The sequence below is a fragment of the Falco biarmicus genome, chromosome 1 (assembly GCF_023638135.1).
Source record: "Falco biarmicus isolate bFalBia1 chromosome 1, bFalBia1.pri, whole genome shotgun sequence".
In the NCBI taxonomy this organism is placed as follows: domain Eukaryota; kingdom Metazoa; phylum Chordata; class Aves; order Falconiformes; family Falconidae; genus Falco; species Falco biarmicus.
This window is the reverse complement of record NC_079288.1, coordinates 10,416,160-10,442,943: the sequence shown is the minus strand read 5'-3', so window position 1 is coordinate 10,442,943 and position 26,784 is coordinate 10,416,160. Positions and strand designations below refer to the sequence as shown.

General features: G+C 53.4%; 1 protein-coding gene across 5 annotated transcripts in view; it reads left to right on the top strand.

The window, feature by feature from the left end:
• PIK3R5 (phosphoinositide-3-kinase regulatory subunit 5) overlaps positions 1-25,289 on the top strand; it is a 64,614-nt gene extending 39,325 nt beyond the window's left edge. For 4 of the 5 annotated variants that reach the window (XM_056344622.1, XM_056344595.1, XM_056344615.1 and 1 more), the window contains exons 3-19: positions 5,131-5,231; positions 6,697-6,765; positions 7,536-7,674; positions 10,144-10,213; positions 11,689-11,863; positions 12,401-12,554; positions 13,036-13,119; positions 14,282-15,038; positions 15,139-15,292; positions 15,478-15,603; positions 15,847-15,972; positions 16,767-16,860; positions 18,141-18,217; positions 19,484-19,577; positions 20,990-21,072; positions 21,279-21,391; positions 22,411-25,289. In XM_056344622.1, the coding sequence (XP_056200597.1) occupies positions 5,131-5,231; positions 6,697-6,765; positions 7,536-7,674; positions 10,144-10,213; positions 11,689-11,863; positions 12,401-12,554; positions 13,036-13,119; positions 14,282-15,038; positions 15,139-15,292; positions 15,478-15,603; positions 15,847-15,972; positions 16,767-16,860; positions 18,141-18,217; positions 19,484-19,577; positions 20,990-21,072; positions 21,279-21,391; positions 22,411-22,552 (2,558 nt within the window). In that variant the 3' untranslated portion in view covers positions 22,553-25,289. The remainder of the gene's footprint in view (positions 1-5,130; positions 5,232-6,696; positions 6,766-7,535; positions 7,675-10,143; positions 10,214-11,688; positions 11,864-12,400; positions 12,555-13,035; positions 13,120-14,281; positions 15,039-15,138; positions 15,293-15,477; positions 15,604-15,846; positions 15,973-16,766; positions 16,861-18,140; positions 18,218-19,483; positions 19,578-20,989; positions 21,073-21,278; positions 21,392-22,410) is intronic. The other variant, XM_056344630.1, reaches the window with a different exon arrangement.
• Positions 25,290-26,784: the final 1,495 nt, after the last annotated feature.

Sequence of the window (26,784 nt, the reverse complement as noted above, 5' to 3'; positions counted from 1 at the left end):
GTGAGGCTTTTGCTGTCCCCTGGGTTTTGGGAACCTCTCACCCCCCCTACTTACAAACTGCTGTGAGTTGGCCCTTCCTCTGGGCAGTCCCTTGCAGAAAACCACCTTATTCTGGTGAGGACATAATGGAAATGGTGGGAGCACATCTGGGGGAGGGAGGAAATGGAGACATCTGCTTTTCACCCCTCCAACTGTATCATTTCTGACGGCACTGGGAGCTGATGCCCAGCCCGAGTGCCGTGGGCGAAGGCAGCTTGGGGATGCGGTATTTCTGCTTTATTTCTCTTTTTTCCGACCTGACAGTTGCCCCCTATGAAGAGCAGCAGAGGGGAAATGTCAACCACTGAGGTCAGGAACAAGCCGCTCTAGGAGGAGGGCATCTTGGTGCGCTTCTCAGAAAAGAAATTGTGAAGCCTCATCCTTCCGAGGCCGCCCACGGGGCCACTGCTGCCCGGCTCCTGGCACGCTGCAGGCATCTTCCTCGATGCTGATAGCGATCAAAGCAAGAGCGTACACTGTGCCCAAGCTCCCTCCCGGTGCGGGGGTCTTGGTGCAGCTTCTGCCCAGCACTGGTTCCCTGCTTGGTGGCTTTGCTGTGGGCTTTGCTCTCCCAAAGGGAGTTTTTCCTTTGGGTCTGCCTTGTACTGGGCTCAGTCTAAGCGTGCTGTGTAGGATGCTGGGATAAGCACAGCTTGGAGCTGCAGCAAAAGCAGGACTGTGTGCTGCAGCGCCTGCATCCCACAGCCGGGGCCACAACGTGCCCTGGGCTGTCTGTGTTGCTGGCAGATAAATCTGACTCATTCTCCATGTACAAAGAAAAAAAAAAAGATACCGCCGGGTTGCTCTTTTAGTGGAGCAAAACCGGATGGATGGGTGTGAGGGCAGGGTGAGTGTAAGTAGGTTTTTTAGCTGTGGGTCTTCCCACTGCCCTGTCGGGGGAGGTCTCTGGTGCCTGCTGTGACAAATTCATAGGATTTAGGGGCTGGAAGGAGAAATTCTAGTTTGTGCTGCCTGCGCAAGTTGCATCTTTAAAAGCTGATCTTGACACCACCAGAGCCAGAGGTGACCCCGCAGCTCCTGCATGGACCACTCCTAAGGCACTGAGCAGTCTGTGTGTGTGGTTTTACTTCCCATGTCCCTCAGCCAAGTGGCACCTGCCGGAGTGCGGCAAACCCAGCCCTGCGATGGGCTTAGGCCAGTAAGGTGAATTGTTTCCCCACCAACACAGGACTTTCCAGTGCTTGCACAGCTTGATAGACTGGGGGTAACGGGGAGCACAGCTCCTGCTTGCAGTGATGGCAGGGACCATCCCTCTGCTGGACTTTGGGGACATCCCAGGGCGTTCCAAGCTGTGCACTCCATGCAGCTTCCAGCCCTCCCTTGCATCTCATAGTGACAAATCTTGTTTTGGGAATTAAAGAGCAAGTGTGAAGTTCAGGAGAATGTCAGGTTCAAGCTTCCTGCGTGCCCTCAGTGTGTATCCTACCCTTGTCCCCTGCAGGACAGGGAGGGTCCCTGGCATGGTCTGGTGCTGCTGGTTTTGAGCACAGTGGAACGAAACCAGTTTGGACTTCATGCTCTGTGCTGCTCTGACCTGGTGTAAAACACCACTGCTGCGTTGTCCCTGGGACCTGTGGTCTGACCCAGCTGGCGGCATGATTTACCATCACTGCAAAGCACCAGCTGAGCATCTGCTCAGGTATACGGAGATGGAGGAGCGGCTGCAAATAAAACTTCCTGGAGTTGGTTTCTCACCTGGTGGCAGCCTCTCCCTGGCCTGGGAATAAACCAAGTGCTGCTTTGCAGTTTGTAAAGGTCCCGGGGTGCTACTGCAGCACCCAGTGTGTCCCAGGGGGATGCAGGACATCTGCATAAGGATGGAGAAGGTGCCTGCAGGTGAGTGGCTCCATTCTGCTTTTTGCTGTCACCTGGGGCTTTTGAGCCTGATCTGTGCACATTAAGAGCATCACCTTCATGCCCAAATAACCGTTTTAGCCTGATGCAGGGGATATGGCTGCAGGGATTAACTCTGCTCCCAGTGGTTGGAAAGTGGATGCTGGTGGCCTGGACTGTGTGTGGAGGGAAGGGATTTCCCATCCAGGTCTGAGTCCCCTGTCCTGACTCATGCCTGGTGGTGCTGAACACTTCGCTTTGCCGCGTGGTCTTTGTTTATTGTGTCCAGGATTTCCGAGCTGCATTTTATGCTTGAGATTATTTTTAGCAAGGATGCAGCTGTTTTGGTGTGTCTCTGGCTAATGCTGCTTTGCCAAGTTCAGGAGCTCAGACCCTAGCAGCCTGCTGCCTCCCAGCACTGTTTAGCTTAATCCCTGAGTAATCCCAATGCCTTGCTGTGACCACCAATTAAACAGAAATTCTGCTTATAGCAATGCTATTCAAGTATACCTGGCTGTACCCTTGTGCTTCAGCTCACGGTTCCTGTAGAAGACCCAAAGATGAGTCAGAAGATGTCAGGTCTGAATTCTATTTGTAAGATGCTTCCCTCGAGCCTTGCCTGCCCTTCCAGCCCATTCACAGCGGGCTTGCCCCAGCTCCCCTCCAGCCGAGCAGCCTAGCACCGCTCCCTCTGCCCCATTCAGAGCAGAATAACACAGCAAGCCGCTGCCACCACAATTTCCATCTCCCTCGCTAGAAGCGAGAGGAAGGAAAGAGCCCGTGTCTTGCTGAGCTATTTGTATTTGTGGTTACGCTTGCACAGGAAGCAGCGTTCCCCTCGCTGGTGGTGCACCGCCAGGGCTCAGCTCCGCTGCTCTCACCCGGCTGGGCTTACCCTGGGCAGCCGCAGCAGGGCCGGGCTCTCACGGGTGAAATAATCCTCCCGGCCGAAGCGGGACAGGCTGTTTGAAGGCAGCGTGTGAACCCAGCTGCTTCTGGCTGAGGTCAGCAAAGCTCCTGGCAGTTCTGACCACTTCTGCTGGGCTGGTTGCTTTCTTGGCTATCTCACAGGTGCGGGGGCTTTCCCTGGAGGATGCTGCGCTCTGGGACAGTGTTGATTTATCTCAGCAGTCTGCCAGGGGCATCCTAAGCAGAGCCATGGCTTTGTGCCATTGCACTGGCTTCTGAAAATAGCTCAAAGGAAAACCAGAGCATCACTGAATTACCGGGTTGCTGTGGCTATGCCCTCGCTGACAAGGTACCACAGTCTACGGCGGCACTCTGGGTGTTAGCAAGTTGAGTGAGATGCCAGAAGTACCAGAGGCAAATTAAAAATTGCAACTGTGATTAACAGCGAGTGCATCTGATCTTCTTGGAAACTTTCCAGCGGGATCTTTCTCAACTGGAAGATGTTGATTCATTGAAAGTAAAAAGTTATGTGGCAGCAGGGGGGGCTTTCCCGTGGGGGAAGGCTCCTGCCCTGTTAATTCACTTACAAGCTAGGCATAAAGCTACAGAAATAGCGTGTGTCTGGGTGAGCAAGTGCCTCTCCATGGGGACACACACATGGACATGGACGCACCCAAATGAAGGTGGGTTTTGCAACCTTAGCACTAGTTTTGCTTGTCTTGGCATTGACTTCTCCCAGCTGGGCCATGGCAGACCTCTCCCCTGGTTTAAATTCATCTTGCTTGTCACACATGTCTGTACGCTTGATGAATTTGTAGCCTCTGCAGTTGGGGATAACATTTGAGGGACGGACAGTGTGACCTGTAGGTTTGTGATGTATACCACTGTCCCCTTGCCAGCTTGTGGCATTGTTTCTTCCTTGCCAGCTCCAACGTGACAGCCAGCACGCGTGGGTCGGTGTTTCTGTGCGCTTAATAGAATGTGTGAGTGAAAAGCAGGTGGATTTGTATTTATTTTTTGCTCTTTGATCATTAGACCCACTTCCTCGCAGTGAGAAGCTCTGTTTCTCTTGGCTTTGCTTTTGGACTGAGATTGGAAGAGCCCCAGTGCCACCACCCCCTGAACCAAGCCATGGGCTGTAGCTGAGCTGTGTGGTGCCTGCACTGCATCCACTCCTGTGGTAAAAATTCATGGTGATGCAGAATGGCAGAGGTGAAAACATGGACCCTTCTCAGATATTTGTTAGGCTGTTTGCTTGGAATTTCTCCGTAACTTTTCTCCATGGGGTTGTGTGTGGCGCCAGGGGAGGAGGAAGAGAAGGAGGAGGTGCTGCTCCCCCTTGCTCTGCAGATCCTGGTCCGAGGTGTCGGCGAGCACTGCCTCCTCCCCTGGGATGCAAGGCCGGGATGAATGGAGGTGCCCGACAGCCTTCGCACAGAACATTTCCTCTAAGACCATCTGGGAGGTGGCCCTGACCGCCAAGAAGAGCGATGGCCTCGGGAAACACCTTGGGCCATTGTCACCGGTTGGGTCCCAGCAGCAGGAGGCAGATGCCTGGGAACTGAGGCCGGGGGGATTTCAATTAACAGGGGTGAAGGACCCTCTGTCCTTTTGCATGGCAGTTCTCTCTCACTCTGGCTAATCTTCTGCCAGGCTTTTAAATATTTAACAAAAATTTGAAGGTGCTAAGAGAGCTGGAAAAAATGCTGGGCAGGCTTTACAGCAATGCTGGTATGAACTCTGACTGCTGCGATGCTGATGTGATGGTGCATCTCCAGGGTGTGGGGAAGCTGGCTGGGGGGATGCAGCACCTTCCCTCAGGCGTGATGCAGGTGGAGAGGGTTGGAGGTGTGCGCAGCGGGGAACTGAGTTTTGCAGGGTTTGAGTGAGTTTATAGTTGGGATAGTGCATCTGGGGTGTTTGAGCCTGGGGGCAGCAGGGCAAGGGGCCACTAGTGGGTTTTGTGTGCTCAGGCAGAATGAAGGTGGGCATCCAGCCATGCCATGCACATCCCTCTGGCCTCTGCAGCACGCATGTGGCAGTGCAGGCACATCAGCTACCCCACCTGCCTCGGTGAGAGGCATCTGACCCAGCTGAGCGTGTTGGGCTGTGTGAGTGTGGAGGTGCTCGGGTATGAAGCGATGCTGCTGAGATAAGCACCATTTGGTGAGATTAGATCCCTCCAGAATGAGCGTGTGAGGTTTCTTCCTCTGCCATGACCTGGTGCAGGTGGTGAACACCTTTGCCCTGACCCTTTCCCGTTATTCATCCCTCCTGTGACCTTCTTGGTCGGAGCTGTGAGTGACGGCAGCTCTGTCTCCCCTGCAGCTGGGCTGTGCCTGAACTGCTGGAGCCTGCAGGAGCTGGTGAGCCGAGATGCTGGCAACTACCTCATCCTTGTGGAGAAGATCCTCGGCAAGGCCAAAGAGGTGAGTTGAAGGGCTGCTGGGGAGGGCTGCGGGCTTTGAGGAGGTGTCAGCTCTGGGGCTTGCTCTGAATGGAGTTTTGTGGAGTTAGGTGGGTGATGCTGGGTTGTGGTAAGGTATTGCTGGGGCAATGGAGCTTGGGGTCAGGTGATGCTGGGTCGGCAGGTCCAAAACTCTGGTGGGACCAGCCCTGTGTGTCCTGCTGGCTTTTAGCACATGGAGGCTACAAGGGAAAGCCCAGCTCTGGTACCTGCTTTTTGGGCAGCACCGCAGATCCATGGGGGAAGGGTTTTGATTTCCCAAAGTGCTGCTTGGCACTGTGCAGGGGCAGCCTGGGTTGTAGGGCTGCGCAGACGAAGCCAGCCTTCCCCAGACCTGCCCCTGGTGTAAGCTGGGAGCTGCTACTCCAAATCAGAGCAAATTGAAAGTTTCCTGTTGTTTTTGATGGAAACTTTGCTGTGGCTCTGCTAGGCTTCCTGCAGAGCTGGAAGCAGAGCTGGGGCACTGGGGACCGCGGGCAGGGTTTGCACCATGTAGCAGCCTGGCAGGCGACAGTCAGGTTGAGCCCAGTGGGGAGGTGAAGCAGCAGCGGGGCTGATCCTGTCAGCCACCCGCAGCCCCATCATGTGCTGGAGAAGCTCCAGGCGTTGTCGGTCAAGCAGGGTCACCCCAGGCTGCGGCCAGGAAGACCTCGGAGGAATCCCTTCATGTGGCAGGAAACGGTGATGTGTTTCCTAAATCCTCAGCGCTGGGATTCATGTGATGGGGTAAATGCTGCCTTTCATTTCTGGGGGAAGAAAGGCTGTCTAGCTGCCGGGCTGCAGAGCCGATACCACTTCAAATTAGCACAATTTGGTTTAATTAATTTATATTTCTTTTAAATGTCTGGACTTGATCTAGTTGTAGATAGTGTTTTATTACGTTTGGGTTTCCATAGTGGTTTATTGCACTTCATTCTGTGCTCATGAACAAGAGGAGACAGTGTCTGCAAGCATATCCTTGAGCCATCGCTATGTCCCTCAGTGCAGTCATTCTGCTGGCTATTCAGTGGTAAAGGCTGGGACAGAAATACATGGTTTGCACCATGCTGCAGAACTTTGCAAGCTGCTTGCAGGGGCCAGGCTGCCTGCTTGCCTCTCCAAACTGCCTGCTTTGAGCCACTTCCATGCAACTCTGCAAGGATTGGGAGCATCGGAGGGCTGGGAGCTTGGCCAAATCGGCTTCTCAAGGATAAAAGCAGAGCAGCAGTCTGTGCTTATCTGCCTGTCCCGTTGGTGGGGGTGACTGGGGCTTTAGGGGTTATTTTCCCTTGGAGATGAGGGAATCTGCTGGGGATGGTGATGTGATGCTGTGGGTCAGGCACCGGCTGCACTGCTGGGGAGTCTCCCAGCACCTCCAAGGCTGCTTTTGGGTAACGCTCATGGCGAGCAACCGGGCTCATCCTCTGCCCTTGGGTTGTTTCCTACAGGTGCAGGAGAAGTGCGACTACGATCTCGTAACTCCCCTGGCTCTGCTCTTCTACTATGCGGTCCTGTATGTAAGTCCTGAGGCTGCTGCACGTAGCTTGATCCCAGCCCCTGGGGAGGCCACAGGGTCTGGGGTCCCACGGAGCCACACAGAACAACCACCGACATCGGGGTGGCTTTTGTCTGAAATACCATGGTCTGCTTCGATCAATTCATCTCAGCAAAGGATCCTGTATGAATCTACAGGGATCAAGACCAGGCAACCATTGCACAAGCTGAAAGATGAAAAAAATGAGCTTCAGTGTTTTAGGCTTTTTATTTAAAGATGGGCTAATCAGAAAGGTAGACTGACAATATCTCCATGCAGACAGGGCACATTTTTTTTCATTACCCTTTGTACTTGTGCAAGATACATGGGCAGCACTGATGAAAAGAAGGAGCGGAGCCTTCACAGGAAATAGCTTTTTTTATTATTATTATTAGCACAATGCATCATTATCCCGAGGAAATCATTGCTGCCAGATCTTGCAAAAGCACAGGCTGTAGTGAGATGCATCTGTATGGATCTGGGGGTGTTAAAGAGAAATTTATATATAGGCTTTGGCACGTGAGCCACAGCTGGGAGGTTGGGGAGGTGCAGAGCGGATGGAGGTTTCTGGGGGCTGCACCCGGTGGGGATCCTTTGACCCTTCCTTGGGAGAGGATGGGGTGTCAGGGGTGACCCTCTGCTCCGATCCGCTTCTGCTCCTCCCATGGCCAGCCTGCACCCTCGAGTTTTTATGCAGCGCTCGAGGCCTGTGTCCTTGCTGTCCTTCTAACCGTGTCTTCCCATCCCCCATAGGCTCCCCACTTCCCACCGGGCTGTGACCTGCTCCTGAAAGCCGCCAGTGTCTACCACAGCTTCCTGACCTGGCCTGTGCCTTACTGCGACATCTTCCGCGAGCTGCTCACCTTCATCAGCAACGAGCTCAAGGCTCCCGGTAAGCGCTCCTGCCCTGCCACACGGTTTTCCTGTGCTGCTGGTGCTGCTTCCCCCAAAACACCTGCTGCCATGACTGCCCGTGTTTGTTCCTGGCACTCTGCCAGTGTTGCTCTTTCATGTGCCGCTTGCTTCATGAATCCCTAGAGCGTGGCATCCACACCGTGCATCCCAAACTTCAGCTTTTCCAGGAGGTGAGAACTTCTGCCCTCCGTCCTCTGGGTGATTTTCTCTGGTAGTCCAGCACAGGGTGAGACCAGATTCCTCTGCAGGAGCAGGGCAGGTTGTGCTTTGAGTGGCTGCCTTGCATGCAAGGTGGTGGGAGCATCCTAGGCACTCTCAGCTCCGGACCAGTGTGAATTAGCAAAATGTGTAACTGTTTCCTGGCTGCCTTTCAGACTGGTGGGTCCTTTCCGTGACAAAGCACATGCTGGCTGCTCCTGCCCAGCCCTGGCCTTTGTTGGAGGTGCTCAGTGGTGTAGCTGGGGTGATAACAGTGGGTCCATTCATCGGCATCAAGGTGGCTGGAGCCTTCAAGCCTGCCCTTGCGTGGAGATTTCCATAGGACTCCTTGGCTTTTTCTTTACAGCGGAGACACTACCTTGTGATACAGCTTTGGGCACATCTATCGGCAGCAGCAGTGCTCCTCTTAATTAAGGACTCCTCGTAGATGTCCTGTTGTTCCCAGTGGAGCAGCTCTTCCAATTATTTCTAAAAGGCCCTTTCTTTTCATCTCCCCGTCCTTTGGTGGCTTACGGAGAGCTGTTACCACACAGAGCAGATTTCAGCCCTTGTTTAATCCTGTGCTGGGCCGTGGCAGCAGGACCTGCTCTGAGCAGAACCTGGGGGGCCTTGGGTGGGTACACGGGCTGTGGCTGGGAGTGCTTCCCCATGTCATTAAACTGGGCAGATGCTTTGGAGAGCCCTGATGGGGATGTGAAACACAGGGTCTCCATCATGGCAGCAATGTCCTATGGAGATGGAAGCTTGTAGGTGCAGATGGGATGAAAGATCCTTTCAAAGGAAAAAAAAAAATTAAAAAAAACCCAAAACCCTCTGCAGTGTGGGCATGGGACTGGCTGATTTACCCCGAGTGCAAGGCTTCACCAGCATAAATGGCCACGGCCAGCAGGCAAGGTCTGGCTGGGCTCCTGTGCTGTGTCCAGCCTCCAGCCCAGAGCTGCATGGCCAGCGCACACATGGGGATGCTGGTCCTGTGCTGCTGCAGCCGTGGACTCCCCCAGCTCCTTCTAGGTCATTTATTGTTGTGACACCAGTTGGGGCCATGCTTTACAGACCACTGGGAAAGCCCCAGTGCTGGTGGGGGGTTGCTACATCCTGCTCTTGTGTTATCACCACCATCGCTGGTGCCTGAGGCTGTGTGAACTGATGACTTTGGTCCAAAAGCTTTTCCCCTCCTACAAGTATAAGAGATTCCCCCGCCCCTGGCAAAAGATGCCGTGGGAGGTGTTGGCCTGGGCTGGGGAGCCCCTTGCCGTGGCCTCTGCCTGCAACTGAAGCCAAGAACAGTGAAAACGTGTCCTCTGCTGGTAAGGTGGCCAGGACCTTACACGCTTGTTGCACAGCCTCAGTGACCTGCCGCGAGGCTGAAGTAAAAGCTTTTTATTGAGATGAGGGTAAATATTAACTGATAACAAGCTGCTGTCAGTATTTGCCAAGAATGCAATAGCTTTTACCTACAAACTGGGGCTGATGCCCCTGCAAGAGGGGTGAACGCTGCCATAACCAGGGGGCCTGTGTGGATCAACATGAGCTGTCCATGGGTGCTGGCCCCACCGTGGGTGCTGCTCCTGGGCTGTTGAGCAGCAGCTGGGGCTGGGAGGTGGCTGCCTGCAGCAATAAAGGTGCTGGATCTTACTGACACCATAAAATCTTTCCCAAGATGTACCCCAGTCCTGCTGTTTGGGGGTGACATGGGTTTTGCTGTTGCCACCCAGCCCAGGTCCATCTGATGTCACCTGGCTGGGATCCTGATGGGATGGTCCCAGGGATGCATCCAGGGATGTGGGCTGCCCATGCTAGCCTCTCTTCTGCTGGGGCTGGTGTGGGGTCTGTGTCTGCAGGGGCAAAGGTGGCAGTGACCTGCTGTCCATAAGTGAGATCCGGGGCCTGGGGAACTAATGCAAATGTGGAAGCTGCTAAATATCATCCGTGTAATTCACATCCCGCATCAGCAGTGGAGCAGAGGGGACTGGAGATGGAGCCACACTCCTGTCCCGTCCTTTGGCTGCTTTCCCATCGCTCTGGGCTTTCATCCTTTACATCCCAAGGCTCCCTTGCTCCTGGGCTGGTCCCCTTACACGGTGGCTGTGCCTTGTCCCCCTGAGGACTTTCAGTGCTGCCGTGCCCATGCTGGGCAGTGGCTTGGCCAGGTCAGCACTGTCCTGGAGACGAAGTCAGGGCGGTCTGCAGTGGTGCCGTGTCTCATGTGCTCTACTCTCTCCCCCAGGGATCTCTTTCCAGAGGCTGGTGAGGACAGAGCAGGGGCTGCCTGTGAAGAACTACCAGAGCTCCACCGTGTAAGTGTGGCCATGGGCCTGGCTGTGCCACTCTTGGCATCGCCACCATCTCGCACTGCTTAAGCAGCAGTGGGGCTGCAGTGAGCAGTATCTCAAAGGTGTAGTGGTGCGTGCTGGGGAGAAGAGCTGGATAGATGGGCTGAGCTGTGGAAGGGATCAAGGAAAGTGGCTGTGGCATTTCCACAGCCATGGGTCAGGGTCTGTGGGCTCCCCAGCTGGGGAAGGCAGAGTCTCCTCTATGGAGAGCTGCTGATCTTGGCGTAAGTTGAAGAACAGCCAGGAGATGCTTTGATCTGCATGTTTGGGAGCTGCCACCCCAAAGGGGGTCAGAAGTGAGTCTGTGCTAGTGCAACAATTAATGAAAGCCTTGCAGCTCTGACCACAGTCAGACTTTGCACCTTATTCGAGGGCTGAACCTTTCCTTCTGCCAGGGCACCTCATTTGTTAATAGGAAAATGAGCCTGGGCAGTGCATGCCCTTGTGGCCGCAGTCCCAGCCCCAGGGACAGTCCTTTGTGCACAGCCACCTCCACTCTGTGCAGGAGGGGTGTCCTGCTCTCCTGGCTTGTCCACTTGTGCCATGCAGCTCTGGATCTGCACCTGTATCCCACCCAGCTGCGCTGGTGCTGCAGTGTTGCTTCCCCAGTGCAGCTCCGCTGCCCTACATGCTTATAGTGGTGCAAGTGCAATCACTGATGACTTGCAGCAGGATGGCTGTATTTGCATGAAGAGCCCTGACAACCTGGCACAAAGCTGTACACAGGCTGAACACTGGGCCTGTTAAAAGATTCTGCCCATTGCCTGAGCTTTCTAGAACCAAGCACACCAGAGCACATCCTTAATTCAGAGCCGGTTTTGCTCAGCAAGGTCTCCTTCTCTGGAGACATTCAGAACCTGCCTGGATGCAATTCTGTGCAACTGCTCTAGGTGAACCTGCTTTAGGACCAGATGAACTCCAGAGGTCCCTTCCAACCCCCACCCCTCTGTGATTCTGTGACTGTTGTCATCCATGAGCAGAAGCACATGCAGTCTGGGCTGCAGGTTTGAGAATTCAAAGCCTGTGGATGCTCTCACCTGCATCTTGCAAGAGTAGGATGTTTTGGGGGCCACTCATTGTTTATCCCTCCCCTTCACTGTGCATGCTGGATGTCCAGTTAGGACAACAGGCTGCTGGGCCAGAGCCCTGTCTGGGTTTGATTGCACGATTATTGGGCTGGTCACATTGGGGATGCGGCAGAAGAGATGGTGCCAGGGATGGTGCTGAGGAGCAGGGTGGAGGATGCTCATCCATTACCTACTCCCTGCCCGCAGCTGGCACTGCAGCTGGGTCTGTCACCCCTGCACAGCCCCGAGACCCTCCAGCCGTGACCGGCGCGTGAGGACACTGCCATCTAGTGTGAATTTATCTGGGAGTTTCATGTGCCACCAGCCTCCAAGCCTGGCTACCTGGCCTAACCGCAGTCCCCTTGTCCCCAGGACCGTGCTGCTGCTCAACCGCTCCGAGGTGCGGAGCGAGTTCCTCTCCATCGCCGAGAAGCTGAGCAGCAGCGAGCAGCCGCAGCACGCCACGCTCGTCGTGCTCCTTGAGCATCTCTACCAGGCCAACTTCGGTACCCACTGCGACCTGGACAGCCTGCATCACCTCCTGAAGGTAGGCACTGGTGGCGAGACCTTCGGTGATGCCACAATGCCACCAGGAGCAGTTTCATGCAGTTGGCTGCTGGATTTCCTGACCAAAATAACATTCATTGGCAAAAGTTTTGATACTGCTTCTTGTAAGAAGCACACACGTCTTTCCCTTCTTGGGTTAGACTGTGTGTGTCTGTGCTTCTGTTTTGTGACGTTGGGATGTGTGTGTGTCACTCGCCTTTTACTCCCTTCCCCACCTCCGAGTGGAGAGAGGAAGTGCCTCCGGATCTGAAATGTAGCAAAAGTGTCTGTTCGATCAGAGAAACGCTTTGCTTTGGTGTTTGGGAGGGAGGAGCAACAAACTGTGACCAAAACCCCCCTTAGGTGTTTTCAAACTTTTTTTTTTCCCTTTGCAAAAGTTGTGATGGACTTAAGGGGGTAGGAGGTAGTGGAGGGAGGGAGTTGCCCAGTAGTAGTTAATGATCCTGCCCCCAAGACCTGTGTGTTGCCTCTGTGAAGGGGCCCCCTCCATCTCTTGCCTTGGCTCTGCTCCCCCCAGTCCAAGACACTGGAAGAGCTCTCAGAGATCTATGCCAGCGCCGCTGACGCGCAGGAGATTGCAGCCACCAGCAGCGACCCTGTCCTGGCCCGGGAGCGGCTGCAGTCTGCGCTGCGGGATATTGCCGGGGCCGCATCCTTTCCTGTCATCACGGGTGAGAAAACCCCTGTGCCCCTCTTTCCTCCAGGATTTTCTGCTGGCTCAGCCCCTGCAGCAGCCCCCAGCAGTTTTGCACCAAGTTTCAAACCAGTGCAACAACAGCTACAACAAAAAAACCACCAACCCAGGTGCTATTTTGTAACCAAATGATGAGCCAGAAGTGGTTTGCAATCTCTCATTAAAATTGCAACAACAACAAAAAATAATTGTCCAGCCTTAGTGGGTGACATGAAAATGTTAAATCAGAAACCAACAGTAGCAGTGATGTCTGATGGCTCATAGAAGTGTGAAATGTGCCCTCATCCCGACTGCACATGACTTCATGGGGATAATGACAGCAGCATGGGTTTTCTGCATGACCTAGACCACCCAAAACATGTGGATGGGGTGGGTGGCATCTCCCACCAGGCTGGAGAGTTGTCGGGAGCAGTACGGGGATCCCTGCAAACTCACTCCTCTCCCTCCTATCTTCCCAGGTGAGGCTCAGCCCCGCAAGCTCCACACCATCCCCATCCCTGCCGCTCGCTGCTACACTTACAGCTGGGATCAGGATAACTTTGGTAAGTGGAGGGGGTCCCTGTCCTTCCCAGTGAGACCCCTGCTCCCTGTTGCAGCACTTCAGCTTGGCTGGGGCTGTTGCGTGCAGCCAGGTGCATGGCACAAACTTTGGCCAGAGCCTGAAAGGGCCAATAACAAAATGTTGGTGTTGGAGGGAGAGATGGGTGATGCGGTGGGTGCCACCATCCCCTAGACGGGAGAGGATGTGGGTGTCGGCTCGGGCATGATGCCTGCTGTGATCCCAAGCAGAGCCCTCATCCAAGCAGTGGACACAAGACACTGGTGGCCCCGAAACGTGTTGTCAGTGACAAATCATGCAGGGCTTGATCTCCTGGGCAGAGCTGTGCCTTGTGTTAAGCTGGAAGAGGTTTGTTGCACCCGAGTCTGTGGGGATGTTGGTAGGGAGAAGACCTTGTTCGGTAGAAAGCTCTTCTGCAAGGGGTAAACCTTGCTTGTGCCCTGGAAATAATTGTTGCTAGAAAAGGCTGACCGCACTGAGATGTCAGGGCTTTGTGGGGTTGAGACCCCTTGGACGTTACAGCTCTTCCCACCCCCCACAGCAGGGATGGATGAGGAGCTTTGCCATGCTTTTGGCTCAGCTGCAGCAGTTTTTCAGGGGAAGCAGTGGCTTCCCTTTCTGCTGAGCTGGGCTCTCCAGCTTCCCTATTCCTGAAAGACCCGGTTCCCCTGAAGTTTTAGTGTTAATTGCCTGCTGACCCCAGCAAGCTGGACCAGAGCTCTGGCTTGGGCTCTGCAGTGAGCAGCGCAGCCTTCCAGGAGGCCACCTGCAGTGGGGTGATTTGGGGCTTCATCAGCCAAATGCTTTGCTTTCCCCCTGCCCTCTGGTTACACCTGGATCGGACACGGGCGTGTTGTGAAATCTGTGTAGGAAGGAAGCAAACCCCAACTGGTGTTTGCCTTTTGAGAACCCAAACAGAACGTAACCTCAAGGAGAGACATACGTTTTGTTTTGCATTGCATCTGAGCACCGTATAGAAATCTAAAAACGTTCCATAGGAGATTTTCAGCTCCTTGTTTGAAACGGTGCAGGACCAAAGAGAGCACTGGCCATGCTGTAGTAGTAGCGCTGTCTGGGGTCATCGCGTTTCCAGTGGTTACGCTGGAGCCCGTGCCAGACACGATCTCCCTCTGGTTGCCTTTCAGATATCCTCAACGATGTCCTCAGCAAAGAGTGCAGTGTTGTTGAGCCCATGGCCTCTGAGAACGAGGAGGATGAAGAGGAGGAGGAGGAGGAGGTAGAAACCGATGGCTGTTCCCCCGAGCGGGACTCGCTGCTTTCCCCCATCTGCACCATTTCCAAAGACTCTGTGTACTCAGTGCTGTCGGAGGAGGGATCTAAGCCCTCGCGAGTGTCCCTCTTCACCACCTCCAAGGACTCCATCTCAGAGCTGACGGTGGTCTCCAGAAAGTCCCTGAAGTCATTTGTCTCCAGTCTGAAGGACTGCATGGACAGCGGGTACGCGGAGGACAGCGACGAGAGCTCCCTGGACATGGTGGGGCGGCCGGAGCTGAAGGTGGAGAAGACCCACCACAAATACAGACAGACGCTGACCAACAAGATCTACAAACTGTTCAAGAGCAAAAGCCAGCTGGTCTTGAGGAGGGACCTGAAGGACTGCCCAGACATGGGCTCGCTCTCGCTGCCCCTGCGCCGGGCTGAGAGCCTGTGCACGCCCCAGGCCAAGCACCGCATCCCGGCGCGCTCCCGGCGTGCCCACTCGCTGCCGCAGCACGTCCTGAGCCAGCGGCTGCCGGCCCCGCTCGCCCCGCGGTGCCTCAGCCTCCACCGGCGGCCCTTCCTCAGCTACGATGAGGATGCCAAGGTGTCCACGTTGCGTGTTGTGGTCTTCGGCTCCGACCGCATCTCGGGGAAAGTGGCCCGAGCCTACAGCAACCTCAGGTGAGCTGGGCAGTGCAGGGGGTCTGGCTGCAGGAACCTGGCCCTGCTGGGACACTGTGGAGGGCTTTGCTCACCCAGCCCTCTCCCACCTTCTCCCTAGGCTCAAGGAGAGCACCTGCCCCTCACTGACAAGGTACTTCAAACTGCAATTTTTCTACGTCCCCGTGAAGAGGAGCTGCTTGGCTCCATCAACCCCGCTGATGCATCCCTCCCCATCCCTGGGGGACCCACAGCTCCGCTCTTCAGCACAGGTGGTAGGTGTCCTGCTCACTGCAGGGCTTGGGGTGCCACCAGTCCTCTGCTTGGCCCTGAAAGCGGTGTGTGTGGAGGTCGGCAGGGCAGGCTGAGGGGAGCACTGGCGTCCCTTCCACCAGCCCCAGGTGTGGATTGAGGAGCCTGGGTGGGGGGCTCAGAGTGACCCCAGTGTGTCTCGTTTCAGGATCACAGCTTGGCTGGGATGGAGAGCAGCACCAATGACATCTCCCACTACATCGGTATGCTGGACCCATGGTACGAGCGCAATGTTCTTGGGCTGATGAACCTGCCCATGGATGTGCTGTGTCAGGTACGTGTGTGCCAGCTGGTAGGTCTTGGCATCCCCCTTCCCCAAGGTACAGGGGATCTGGAGAGCTTCTGGCCACCACAGTCCTGTGCAGAAGGGTGTCCTCCAGGGATATGGGATGAAAATGGGGGTTCCTGGTGGTCAGGAGGAGGGTTTCTCTCCCTGGTGTGGTGGGATGGGCAGTTCTTGGCACTGGACTGTGGGTACCATGTACCCCATCAGGCTTGTGACTTACTCTCACCACAGTCTGCCAAGCTGGAGGCTGAGCCCCAGGAGGACTCCCAGGAGCAGCTGCCCATCCTGGCAGACATGATCCTCTACTACTGCCGCTTCGCCACCCGCCCTGTCCTGCTGCAGCTCTACCAGACGGAGGTAGGCAAAGGGCTCAGCCCTGCTTTGGTGAGCGGGAGGGGGGGGGGCTTTTACCTGTGCCACCAACTTGGCACCTGCCTGTGAAGCGCTGGGGCTGTGGCACAGCCACCACGTGCTGGTGAGGCACATCTCCTCTTATTCCCTGGGTGCCCATGGGGCTTTGGCTCAGGGACTGAGAGCATGCAGGTCCTGCCCAGACAATCCCTGCGTCACACAAGCAGTTTTCCATCCAAATACCTTTCCCCATGACACAAAGTGACTCCTGTCAGTCAAACTCCTGACGGGTTATCCACACCACTGGAAGTTCCTCTGGTACTCTGCTTTCCAAAGCGAGCCCCTCCATGGAGCCTGTTTTCCATGCCACACTGTGTGCAGGGGGTGGACATGGTGGGAAGGGGTGAATGCACGACTGCAACGCCTGCTTTGGTGCTGTGGCCAGGACTGGCTGCAGCAGGGCTGTGGCAAGCAGAGTTGCTGCTGGTCACAGGATCACTGTCACCCAAAGCGATGCCCAGACCCTGCTGTTAGGCTCATCATGGGTTTTCTTTTCAGTGGGCTGGGGAGTTTTCTTGAAATGAAAATTAGGGTTTTGGGTTGTTTTGCTTGCTGGTGGTCTGTTAAAACAGTCTGAAGTGCAGCTGAAGGCAAGTGTCACCCAAGGCAGTTGATGAAAGGTGCATTTTGAAAACATGGAAGGATTTTCCCAAAGTGACCTCTTCCCTGTAGTAAGGAGTGGGAGGGGTGAACATTGGCTGGGTCTCCTCAGCACCACATCTTCACTCTTCCCCCGGCAGCTCACCTTCATTGGGGGAGAAAAGATGACTGAAGTCTTCATCCATTCCCTCGAGCTGGGCCACTCGGCAGCCACGCGGGCCATCAAGGCGTCAGGTCTGGAGCTGCTTCTGCACCCGCAGCCTCGGGGTGGGGGTCTGCAAACCACTGGGCTGGGAGGTGAAGGGAAGGAGGGGCTGGAGGGAGCGTGGGCTGCAAAGAGGTGTCTGAGCCCAGATTGCATCATGAGCAAAGATCCAGACATCTTTTCACAAATTTGGAAGTGAAGCAGCATAATACTTGATTTCCTCTTCAGGAGCAAAGCCGTGACAGTGCCTTGTTGTTTTTACTACTCCTAACTCTAAAATGTATTTGCAATAAAACAACTGCACACCCTTTTCCTTCCTCTCATCCGCACCTGGCCAAATACAGCTCTTCATCTTTTATCTTTGCTGCTTTCTGTAGTTTGTGCTTTCTCCAGGAACATCACTTATAAAGTTGCCCTTTCCGTTCTTCTAGTTTACTGGGCAAAGCAAGGTTTGTGCATGTGCTTGGAGCCTTCCTGCAAGGGAGATCCGTGAGCTTTTATGCCAGGAATCTATAGAATTATTAGAGAGAAGAAGCAATGGCAGAAGCATCTGCCTGCAGTGTGGTCTTCGGCTCCCCCCTGGGTACCACTGGCAAGGTGCTGCCGGGAGCAGCGCAGCTCGCAGGGACACCTCCTGGCCACCCAATAATACTGCATTGAAACATGTTGCTTAATTTTTTTAACCAACTTTTCTGTGATCCCACCTTGTCTTTCTAAACAGAGCCCATAAAATATCCTCCATATGAAGTGCCACCACCCCACGCCCCCAAAATACAGGCTTGGGCAAGATCTCTTCCCAGTAACTCATGAAACCACCAGTCCTGATTTTTTATTTTTTTTTTTCCTCCCTTGGGTTGTCTGGCAGCACTTAACATCTGCAAAAAATTATCCAGGGGGGAAAAAAAAAAGTTAGTAAGTGTTGGGCACAGTATTTCAAGGCTAATTTAATGTGGGCAGAAATATGCTGGGAAAAACAGGAGCTGGGTGAGCAAGGCGGCCTTTTATTGCTTTGTGTTTTCCCTGGAGCGCTGACCCCTCTGCACTGGCTTAGCCAGCACCGCTTTCAGTTTTGCAGAGCTGCTTGTTGTGCTTTGTGTTGAAATTTCTGCAGTGGATTAATTGCTTTCTGGCAGCTCTTAAGCCACCTTTTCTTTTTGCCTTTTTGCTCCACAGCTGTGTTCAGCAAACCATTTTTCGCCCGCCCGCCCCCCCCCTTTCTGTAGGTACCGAGCATGCTGCTGTATCAGTAGCCGGCTGAAGAATGAGGATGAAAGGGCGCTGTGTGACTTTTGCTCCTTGTTTTGTGCAGGTCCAGGCAGCAAAAGGCTGGGCATAGACGGAGACAGAGAAGCAATCCCACTAACACTACAGATCGCCTACAGCAAGGTGAGTGCACGGGACTTGCACAAAGACAAATGGGGCAGAAAACCACTTCGGTGCTGAGCAAACGTCTCTCAGCTGGGGGCTGAGAGAGGCCAATGCTGACAGTCCGCTGGAGGAGCCCAATCCAAGCCCAGATGAGCCAAACTTAAGCTAATTGTCTAGTTACTGGCTAATTTGGGGTGGCTTTCCGCTCCTCTTCAGCCTGGTAAAATAGGGAACGTGCAGCCAGTTTCCATAGGTGGATGTGTACTCGATGCTGCTTTACGCTGGTGGGCTTTGCTTCCAAGGGGCGACCTTCTGCTGGTCACAGCAGCCCGCCTGTTTTGCTGGTTCATCTGCAGTTATTTAGTGTTAAGCCTGGGCAATATTTTGTAAATGTAATGTTAAATGGATTGTAATGCCTACTCAAACTTTGTCTGTGCAGCTCCAGGTAAATCCAGGTCTGAGCTAGCACAGACAGGTGGGGTAGGGTAATGGCAGCCTGAAGTGTGGCATCTGCCCGTGGGTCACAGCAGCCCCAGCAGCGCTGCAGGCTGGGGCAGGGGGCTGGGAACTGCCCGGAGGGAAAGGGCCTGGGGGGGCTGGCTGACGGCCGGCTGGGCATGAGCCCCCAGTGAGCCCAGGTGGCCAACAGCATCCTGGCTTGTGTCTGAGACAGCGTGGCCAGCAGGACCAGGGCAGTGACCATCCCCCTGTGCTCAGCACTGGTGCAGCTGCACCTCGAACCCCGGGTTCAGCTCTGGGCCCCTCGCTCCAAGAGGGACGCAGAGGGGCTGGAGCGTGTCCAGGGATGGGCAGGGGGCTGGGGAGGGGGCTGGGGCACCGTCTGATGGGGGGCGGCGGGGGGAGCTGGGGGCGTTCAGCCTGGAGAGGCGGCAGCTCAGGGGTGACCTGATTGCTCCCTACAGCTGCCTGACAGGGGCTGTAGGCGGAGGGGGGAGTTGATCTCTTCTCCCAGGTAACAAGTGACAGGACAAGAAGAAACAACCTCAGGTTGTGCCAGGGGAGGTTTATGTTGGATAGTAGGAAAAACGTCTTCACTGAAAGCGTGGTCAGGCACTGGAACAGGCTGCCCAGGGAGGTGGTGGAGTCACCATCCCTGGAGGTACTTAAAAGACATGTAGGTGTGGTGCTTAGGGACATGGTTTAGTGGTGGGCTTGGCAGTGTTAGCTTAATGGCTGGAACTGACGATCTCAAAGGTCTTTTCCAACCTAAATGGTTCTATGATTTTATTATTTTATCTCATGGGTTTTGGTTGGTCCCTGCAGACAGCCATCAGTGGAAGAAGTCACTGGAACGATGTTGAGAAGGTCTGCACATCCGTCAACCTTAGCAAAGCCTGCAAGAAGTATGAAGAACTAGGTGGGTAGAGGTGGTCTTTGTGGCTTTGCCTAGGGAGCAATGGGAGGGACTGGTGGGGTGAGAGGACAGTGTGGATCTTCTGGCTGGAGCAAAGGAGGGATGTGGGAGGTATCTGGTGTTCCCTGGAACGTACTGTAGTCCTTGGCACCACATGAGGAACAAAGGACATTCGATGTCCCACTGTCCTAAAGCTTCAGCCGGGGAAATGTGATGTCCATTAGGAATGGGGCTGGGGTAGTCCAAAAAACCAGGATGATCACTGGGGAATGGTGCTTTCCAGAACAACACTTGCTTAGTAAGGAGGAGGAGAGACTGGTAAACCTGTTGTTAAATGAAGTGGGACCAAGGGAGAGGGTGCTGGCCGTGCCTTGCAGCCAGCTTGCAGCAGGCACTGGCTAAGCTGGTTTTCCCTGCAGCTCGGCGATAGCTGCCTGCCACGTGGCTTGGCTTCATCCTTTATTTTCTAATCAGGTTTCTGAATGGGTATTAATAAGGCTTCAAACCTTTGAAAAGCAGCAAGGCTTTTAGTCGTCTTTATGTACGTGTGTGTATTTAGAAGCAATACCTGTTCACTCTTTCTTAAGAACTGCTGTTTTGGCAGTCAGACACCCGGTTTGGAGTAAACAGAGGGGTTTTTTAGTTCCTCTTTCCTCGTGTATTTTGCGTCTGGCAGATGTGTTGTTTGTGAGCAGAGCAGTCAGGGCAAACGGATGATCTCCCAAACAGGAGACATCTTCTACACGCCCCATGGAGCTCAACCTAAACCTCTGTCCCTCCTGTTGCTGCCCCATCCATGAAGCCTTGCAGACAACCCTGGAAAAAAACCCAACAGGAGTTAACTTCTCACCTCCTCTGTACTCGGAGTTGGATATTTCCGCACTAGTTCAGGAGCTTCGCTTGTGTTGCCAGCGCTGTGGGTTTGCATCGGGGGGGGTGTCCTCAGCTCCACGGTGGGGGGAAGCTTCTCCTTCCCGAGTCTCCTTCCTCCCAGGAGGAGTCCGGTCCCCGCGTTGTCTCCGTTGGGTCGCACGTTCGGCAGTTTGACCACGGGATGTCACTGTAATTCCAGGCAGGAGGAAGATCTCCAGGTGGACTGCGGGAAAACTGTGCTGGGAGAGAATTTCCTCGTGATGGAGGGGCAATGCTTTCCCTCCTGTTTAGGTCCCAAGATAGTTAAATGTCCTTTTCCGCGATGTTTGGGAAGCCGCTGGAAATCGCAGAGGATGTTTCCTGATTGCTTTCTTGGTGTGTGGGTTAGCAGGAACGAAGGAAAGCTGGAACCGTATTGCATTTCCCCCAGCAGTGGGGTCTGAAGCCACTGGCTCTGGGATGCTTTGAGGGGCAGAGGGACCACCTGGGTTCCCACCAGCGGCCCAGAAGCCCCAGGTGATAATCGTTTCCTTTTGTTACAGCCTCAAAGACAGAGTGTCTCAACTTAACCATGACAGAGGTGGTCAAAAGGCAAAACTCCAAATCCAAAAAAAGTTTCAATCAGGTAACTCGCGTCCTAGTGCTTTTACATTTAGTAAGAGGATGGCTGACTCCAGGTGGGAGGGAGGCAGGGCAGGAGAGAGATGCTCCTGGGAGGATCCATTTGCTGTTGGCCACCAGGCCTGCCTTAGGGGTGCCCAGCTCCCCTGCCCTGCGCAGGGAGGTGCGCTGAGCCTGGCAGCTCCCTCACTCAGATTTTTTTTCTATCAGCAGATCAGTGTGTCCCAGATAAAAGTAGACAAGGTCCAGATTATTGGCGTCCAGTCCTCCTTCGCCGTGTGCCTGGACCAGGATGAGCAGAAGATCCTGCAGAGTGTAACCAGGTAGGAACTGCAATGTGGCCACCTGCCTGCTGCGGTCAGCGCTCAGAGGGTGCATCCCGTGTGTAGGGACTTGTCCATGGAGCGTGGGTGACTACTGGAGGAAGGAGGTTCTGAGCACCATGGTGGATCTGTGCTGGGTGACATAGCTCCAAGCTCTGTAGTGTAGCTGAGCTCAGGTGGGATGGATGGTCCTGCTCAGATCCCAGCAGGAATACACCTCCGTGACTGCCACGGCCTGAAGGGTGGCCCCCAGTAAAGACAGCTCTTTCAGCAAGACCAGTCGTAAGCCAGAGGAAAGCTATGCAACGTGAATTAGGTGTTCGAAGAACACTGGGCATATGAGCAGAGCCTTCAACTTCTAAACCTCGTTTGGGTTCTCCACCGCTTTTGGCATACCCATTGCAGAAAGAACCCAGGATCTTCACAGGAGAGACTGGGGTAGAGCAAGAGCTGTTCATTTGCCTGTTCATCCATCAGTCATGTCCCCAGGGCACCAAGCTGGCTCCCCAGGTGATGGAGTTTGAAAACTCCCTGTAGACAACATAGTTCCATGAGCACAAAGAGATCAAACCAGTTGATCCACGGGTCTTAAAAACGTACAAGCATCTTAATTTCTCCCTCAGAGAGAGCACAACTCTGGCAGGTTAGCCTGCTTCCAATGGAAAAAGCTTTTGGATCTTACTTCTTAAATAACCCCAAAGAAAAGTGTTTTACTTAACTTGTTTGTTGTGCAACTTGGGGCTCGTGGGAGAATTCAAGGCACAAAATGGAAAAGGAACTACTGCCCTCTCCCCAAAACTTGGGGGACACAAAAGTTCTCATTTTCCCTAATGAGTTTCAAAAATTACTTTTTCTGGATGCTTTTGCTCTAGGTCCTAGTCTGAGCCAGCTTAAAGACCTGAACTCTCAGCACTCAGACTCCCATCCTGTTAAAAACTGCACTGATTCCCATTCATTTGCAGATACTTCTGCTGCACCTGACCTTACTTACATCTTGGTTTCTTTTTGTTCGCCTGCAGGTGTGAGATCTCCGTGTGCTACAAACCCAGGGACAGCGACCCCTTTGCACTGAGAAGGTCCTCTTTGCCTGCCCAGGACCCCTCTGAGTTTCATTCCCTCCTGTGTTTACCCATTGCCACCTTCAGTGGACCACTGCCATAGAAGAACCCTGTGTCCTTTCAGACCAGACTCCCATCCAACACCAGTATAGGCTCAGGAAAAGGCAGCAGACTGTCCTTTGGGCTGGAGACCCAGCCATGCTTCTCCAAGACATCCTGCAGCCGAAGCGTTTAGCGTGGTGGCTGAGCTGCTCCTGGCCTGGGCTTGGCCCAGCCCTGGGGAATGGGAACACTGGTGGTGTGCTCTGGTATCTCTCAAGGTTCCTCAGCAATGGAAGGCAAGTTGTTTCCCTGAGATCTCCACTTGGATCTGCAGACTGCCAACACCTGGATTGAGAGGGCAAGCAAGGACAGTGGCATTTTCCTGCCAGCAAATGGTGCTGTGGCTGTATTTGACAGTGACCAAGGCCAGTGCGATCTGGGGGAGCTCATGGAGGGGGGACATTTTGGAAAATGAATGTCCTTGGCTGAGTGGTGGTAGGTGGCCTTCAATGCATGCAGAGTTGCGGCTCACCCAACTGATATCCTGATGGCATTTCACCCGTAACAGGTTGAGGATGCTCAGGACGGTTCTGTGGGAAAGGGGGACAAGCTTTCTCAAGGTTTCCTTTAAATGATGACAGTTGGGTATCTTGCAGAGAAACAGAGCAGAGCAGCCCAGCTGATGCCCAGAAAGACCCCAGCACAAGCTGCTTGTGTTCCAGTGCATTGAGTGCAACAGCCATACCAGGGCCTGGACAGCTTGTCATGTGTACGTGTACTTACAGTAGATTCAGGACCTGCAGGAGATGAACTTCCAATTTCTGCAGAATTTCAGAGTTCACCCATGAGATGTGGGCTGAACAGGGAGTACGTTCTCGCATCCTGCTCCCTAGCACTGTATGCTAGGGACATCCCAGAGGCTGAATCCTCAGTAGTTGCTTGAAATATGACAGGAACCACACTCATACTCATACTCATAGGAGGGAGTAAGGGGAAACCACTAGGATTGCCTTAAGGTCACCTGAAGAGGCAGCTTTTCTGGAGAAGGACCCAGCACCAAACCCACTAGTGACACTTGCAGACAGCAGCTGGATTTGAGGTCCTCCCTCCCCTGCAAAAAGGTTTTCTGCCCTTTTCCTTCCCTCTGCAAGGCTGTAGGTACAGAAAGGTGCAATATTTGGGGGTATTTAGAGCTGTTCTGATCCCATGAGCAAAAAAAAAAAAAAAATGAGACTGGAAAAGCCTTGCCTGGTTTCATAGCCCTCAAGGCTGTTTCTCAGTAGTTGTCGGTGGTTGCACTAATGACAGCAGGCAGAAGAGCATGCTGCCTGCTGCAGGATCTGAATGCCGAGGGCATGGGCTCCCTGGAAATGTCTGGAAGGGACCCCTGCTACTGCTGGGGGGCTGCAGGGTTCAGCCACAGTGTGCTAGTTCGGTGTGGGTCCCTTGATCCTCCAGAAAGCAGGACCTGGTCAGCTCTTAGCGCTAGTTAAGACAAGGTTGGGCTCTGTCCCCAAGGACTGGTGGCACAGCAGCAGTGTCATTTGAGGTTAAATCTACCAGGAAAAGTGTCAGAGCCCCTGGGGACTTCAGTTTTCTTGGAGGAGCATGGGTCAGGTTTGCCTGCTGGATTCTTCCGCATTCCACCTGGAAATGTTTGGGGGATCCCTCCTGTGCCATTGACTCCAGCCTTGGCCCTGCTGGCTGCTGGACCTGCTTTCTGTTCCTACTGCCTCTGTTGTTCAGGGACAGCTTGTTCTGGCCCCAGCAGTGAACATCTTGGGTTAAGAAGGTGCTGGCTGGCTCTTTGGTGTCCACAGCAGCTTTGGATGCAGCTTCTGCCACTGGCTAGAGATGAGCGAAAAAGAGATGTGAACGTGCTCCCGAGACCTCTGCACTTCATCCTTCTACTTGAATAAACCACCCCAAGGGTGGTGTTGCCTTGCGGACTCAAAGACCCTCACACAGGGCAAAGCATCACTTGAACGTAAGCTGGCTGTGCCTCCACCACGATGCAAAGCCAGCTTGGACTCCTGGCAAGGACCCACTTCCCCCGGCCACGCAGCAGCTCCAGGAGCACCCATCTTTTCCTACATGCATGGAGCAGTGTCCGTTCCTTGTTTGCAGCACGGACTTGGCAGGGACACCCAGATGTGGCCAGGTTGTGGTGGGCTGTCTCCTCTCTCACGGGGTGCCTGTGGGCGATGTGGGGGCGCACAGTGAGGTCGCGGCTGTGCACTCCTCCACAGCAGTATTGCAAGTCCAGTAGGCTCGAGGGATGAGATCAGATTTTAACAGCTCTTCGCATGCGCTTGGAAAAAGTTTTCTCACTGACTTTTCATTTCCCAAACAGGTTTGTGCGTGTCTTCTCAAATGGGGCTGAAATTTGACAGCTGGCTTTGTTGTTTTGGGGTTTTTTTTTGTTCAATACTTTAAAATAGCACCTTATCCTGTGAAAACATTGCTGTTTGTGATCTTGATATCCGTGGCTAAATATATCCTTGCCGCTGTTAATGATATAAACCTCTTTTGTTTCATCTGGCCCTGTAGAAATCCTAGAGGAGAGGATTTCCATTTTCTAGAGAAAAACAAGCACAAACTCTAGGGACTCATCATCCCGGCTAGGGTTTTGACCTCTGATGCTTTCTGGAAATGAAAGAAGTCGGAGGTTCTTTCAGGTGATCTTTGTACACGTGTGCAGCCTCACCAAATCTGTGTCATGTCTGTGCTGAGCTGTAAAATACTGTTCAAAGAACTTTTAAAGTAATTGTAAAATATTAAATGTTGATTTATTTCGAGTACAAGTACAGTGTTTGAGTTCAGTAATTCCCGAGCAGGTTGGAGGATCTCCGTATCTCCCGGAGGAGAGCAGGGAGCCCCCTGTTCTTTGCAGGGGGGCTGACCTGGGGGCAGGAAAAGGCTCATAAACTCATTATGTTCATGAGCTTGGTCCCAGAGAGCACGACACGGCGACCTGCAGAGGTTAATTGAGCTGCTTCTGTTAATTGAGCCGCTTCTGCGCTGTGAGTAAAAAGCAGGTTTTGATGTTGCAAATCCAGATCTGGTTTCATGCTGGATTAAGGAGCAAAGAAACTAGCAGAGCTGGTGTGCTCGAGGTGAGATCTGTGCATACCCTTCCCTTCTGGGAGGCTCTGTGAGCTTTCCTGCCTTGACTTGCAGAGAACTGGGAATTCTGCGGGAGCTGGGGAGCTGGGCACCTGGCAGCTCCTGGGGCTGGGGCAAGGTCCAGCCCTGGGGTGCACAGCAGAGCCCTGGGGTGAAGGTGGCTACTGGGGGCAGCAGGGTTTTGCCCAGCTGCCAGGTCTTTGGGGGATTTCTGAACTTGGCAATCTCTTCAGCATCTTTGGGGATGTGGACTTTGCAGATGGAGCCGTTGCTACTGAATGTGCTCTGAAATATGAAATGACACTTGCAAATTTTAACTATGTCAAGTGTCGCCTTCTCTTCTTGTGGATATTCAAAGGAAGAGACTTAGTTGGTAGGTGGGAGGCCAGTGTGTTGTAATCAAATAAACAATGTGAGAAAAGTCATTTCAGCTCAGATGAGCCAAAAAACCAGATGAGAGTAACTTTTGTTAATGAGCACTTTTTTTAAAGATTAGCTATAATTTTTTTTTCAGGTTAGAGAATAACAAAAGGTATTTTTTAAATAAAAAGAAAACTGTCTTTTGAAAAGGCAAGTAAGGCAAATGTTTTCTGAGCTGGAATGATAATCTGCTTTTGTTTGTTCTCACCAACAAACAAAAAACCCCCAAATCCTAAACCATAAATCCCCCTTCCCTGTTCTTTTCTCTTTTAAGAAGAAAAGATGAAAGAGGAACATGCATGCTTAAATCCCAAACAGAAAGAAAGTACTTTGTTCTAAAACCATGCATGACGAAAAGTTTAGGCTCAGGGTTCAGATTGGTCCTTGAAGTGCTGCATAGCTGAGGGTTTTGTTCTTGTAAGTACAAAAGATTTAGCAAACAGCTGCTGATAAAATAAGCAAGGCTGGGTTAAGGCTAGGCTATTTAACACTAGTTTGCATCTTGCAGATATGGTCAAATCAACCCTTTTTGCTCTTGCAGCACCAAAGCTGAGCTGGTCTGCAGCCTGCCTGTGAAGGATGGGAAAGCAGTGGGTAAGGTGTGTTCAGCGTTTCAGGCTGGAGGCACCAGCTTATATTGAGCTTCCCAAGTGAGATAGGTTTTACCCAAAATAAAGCGCCCTGCGGGTTTTGGTATGTGTTAATTTATCAGGGTGCAGCGGCACTTCCAGATGGTCCCCTGCTCTG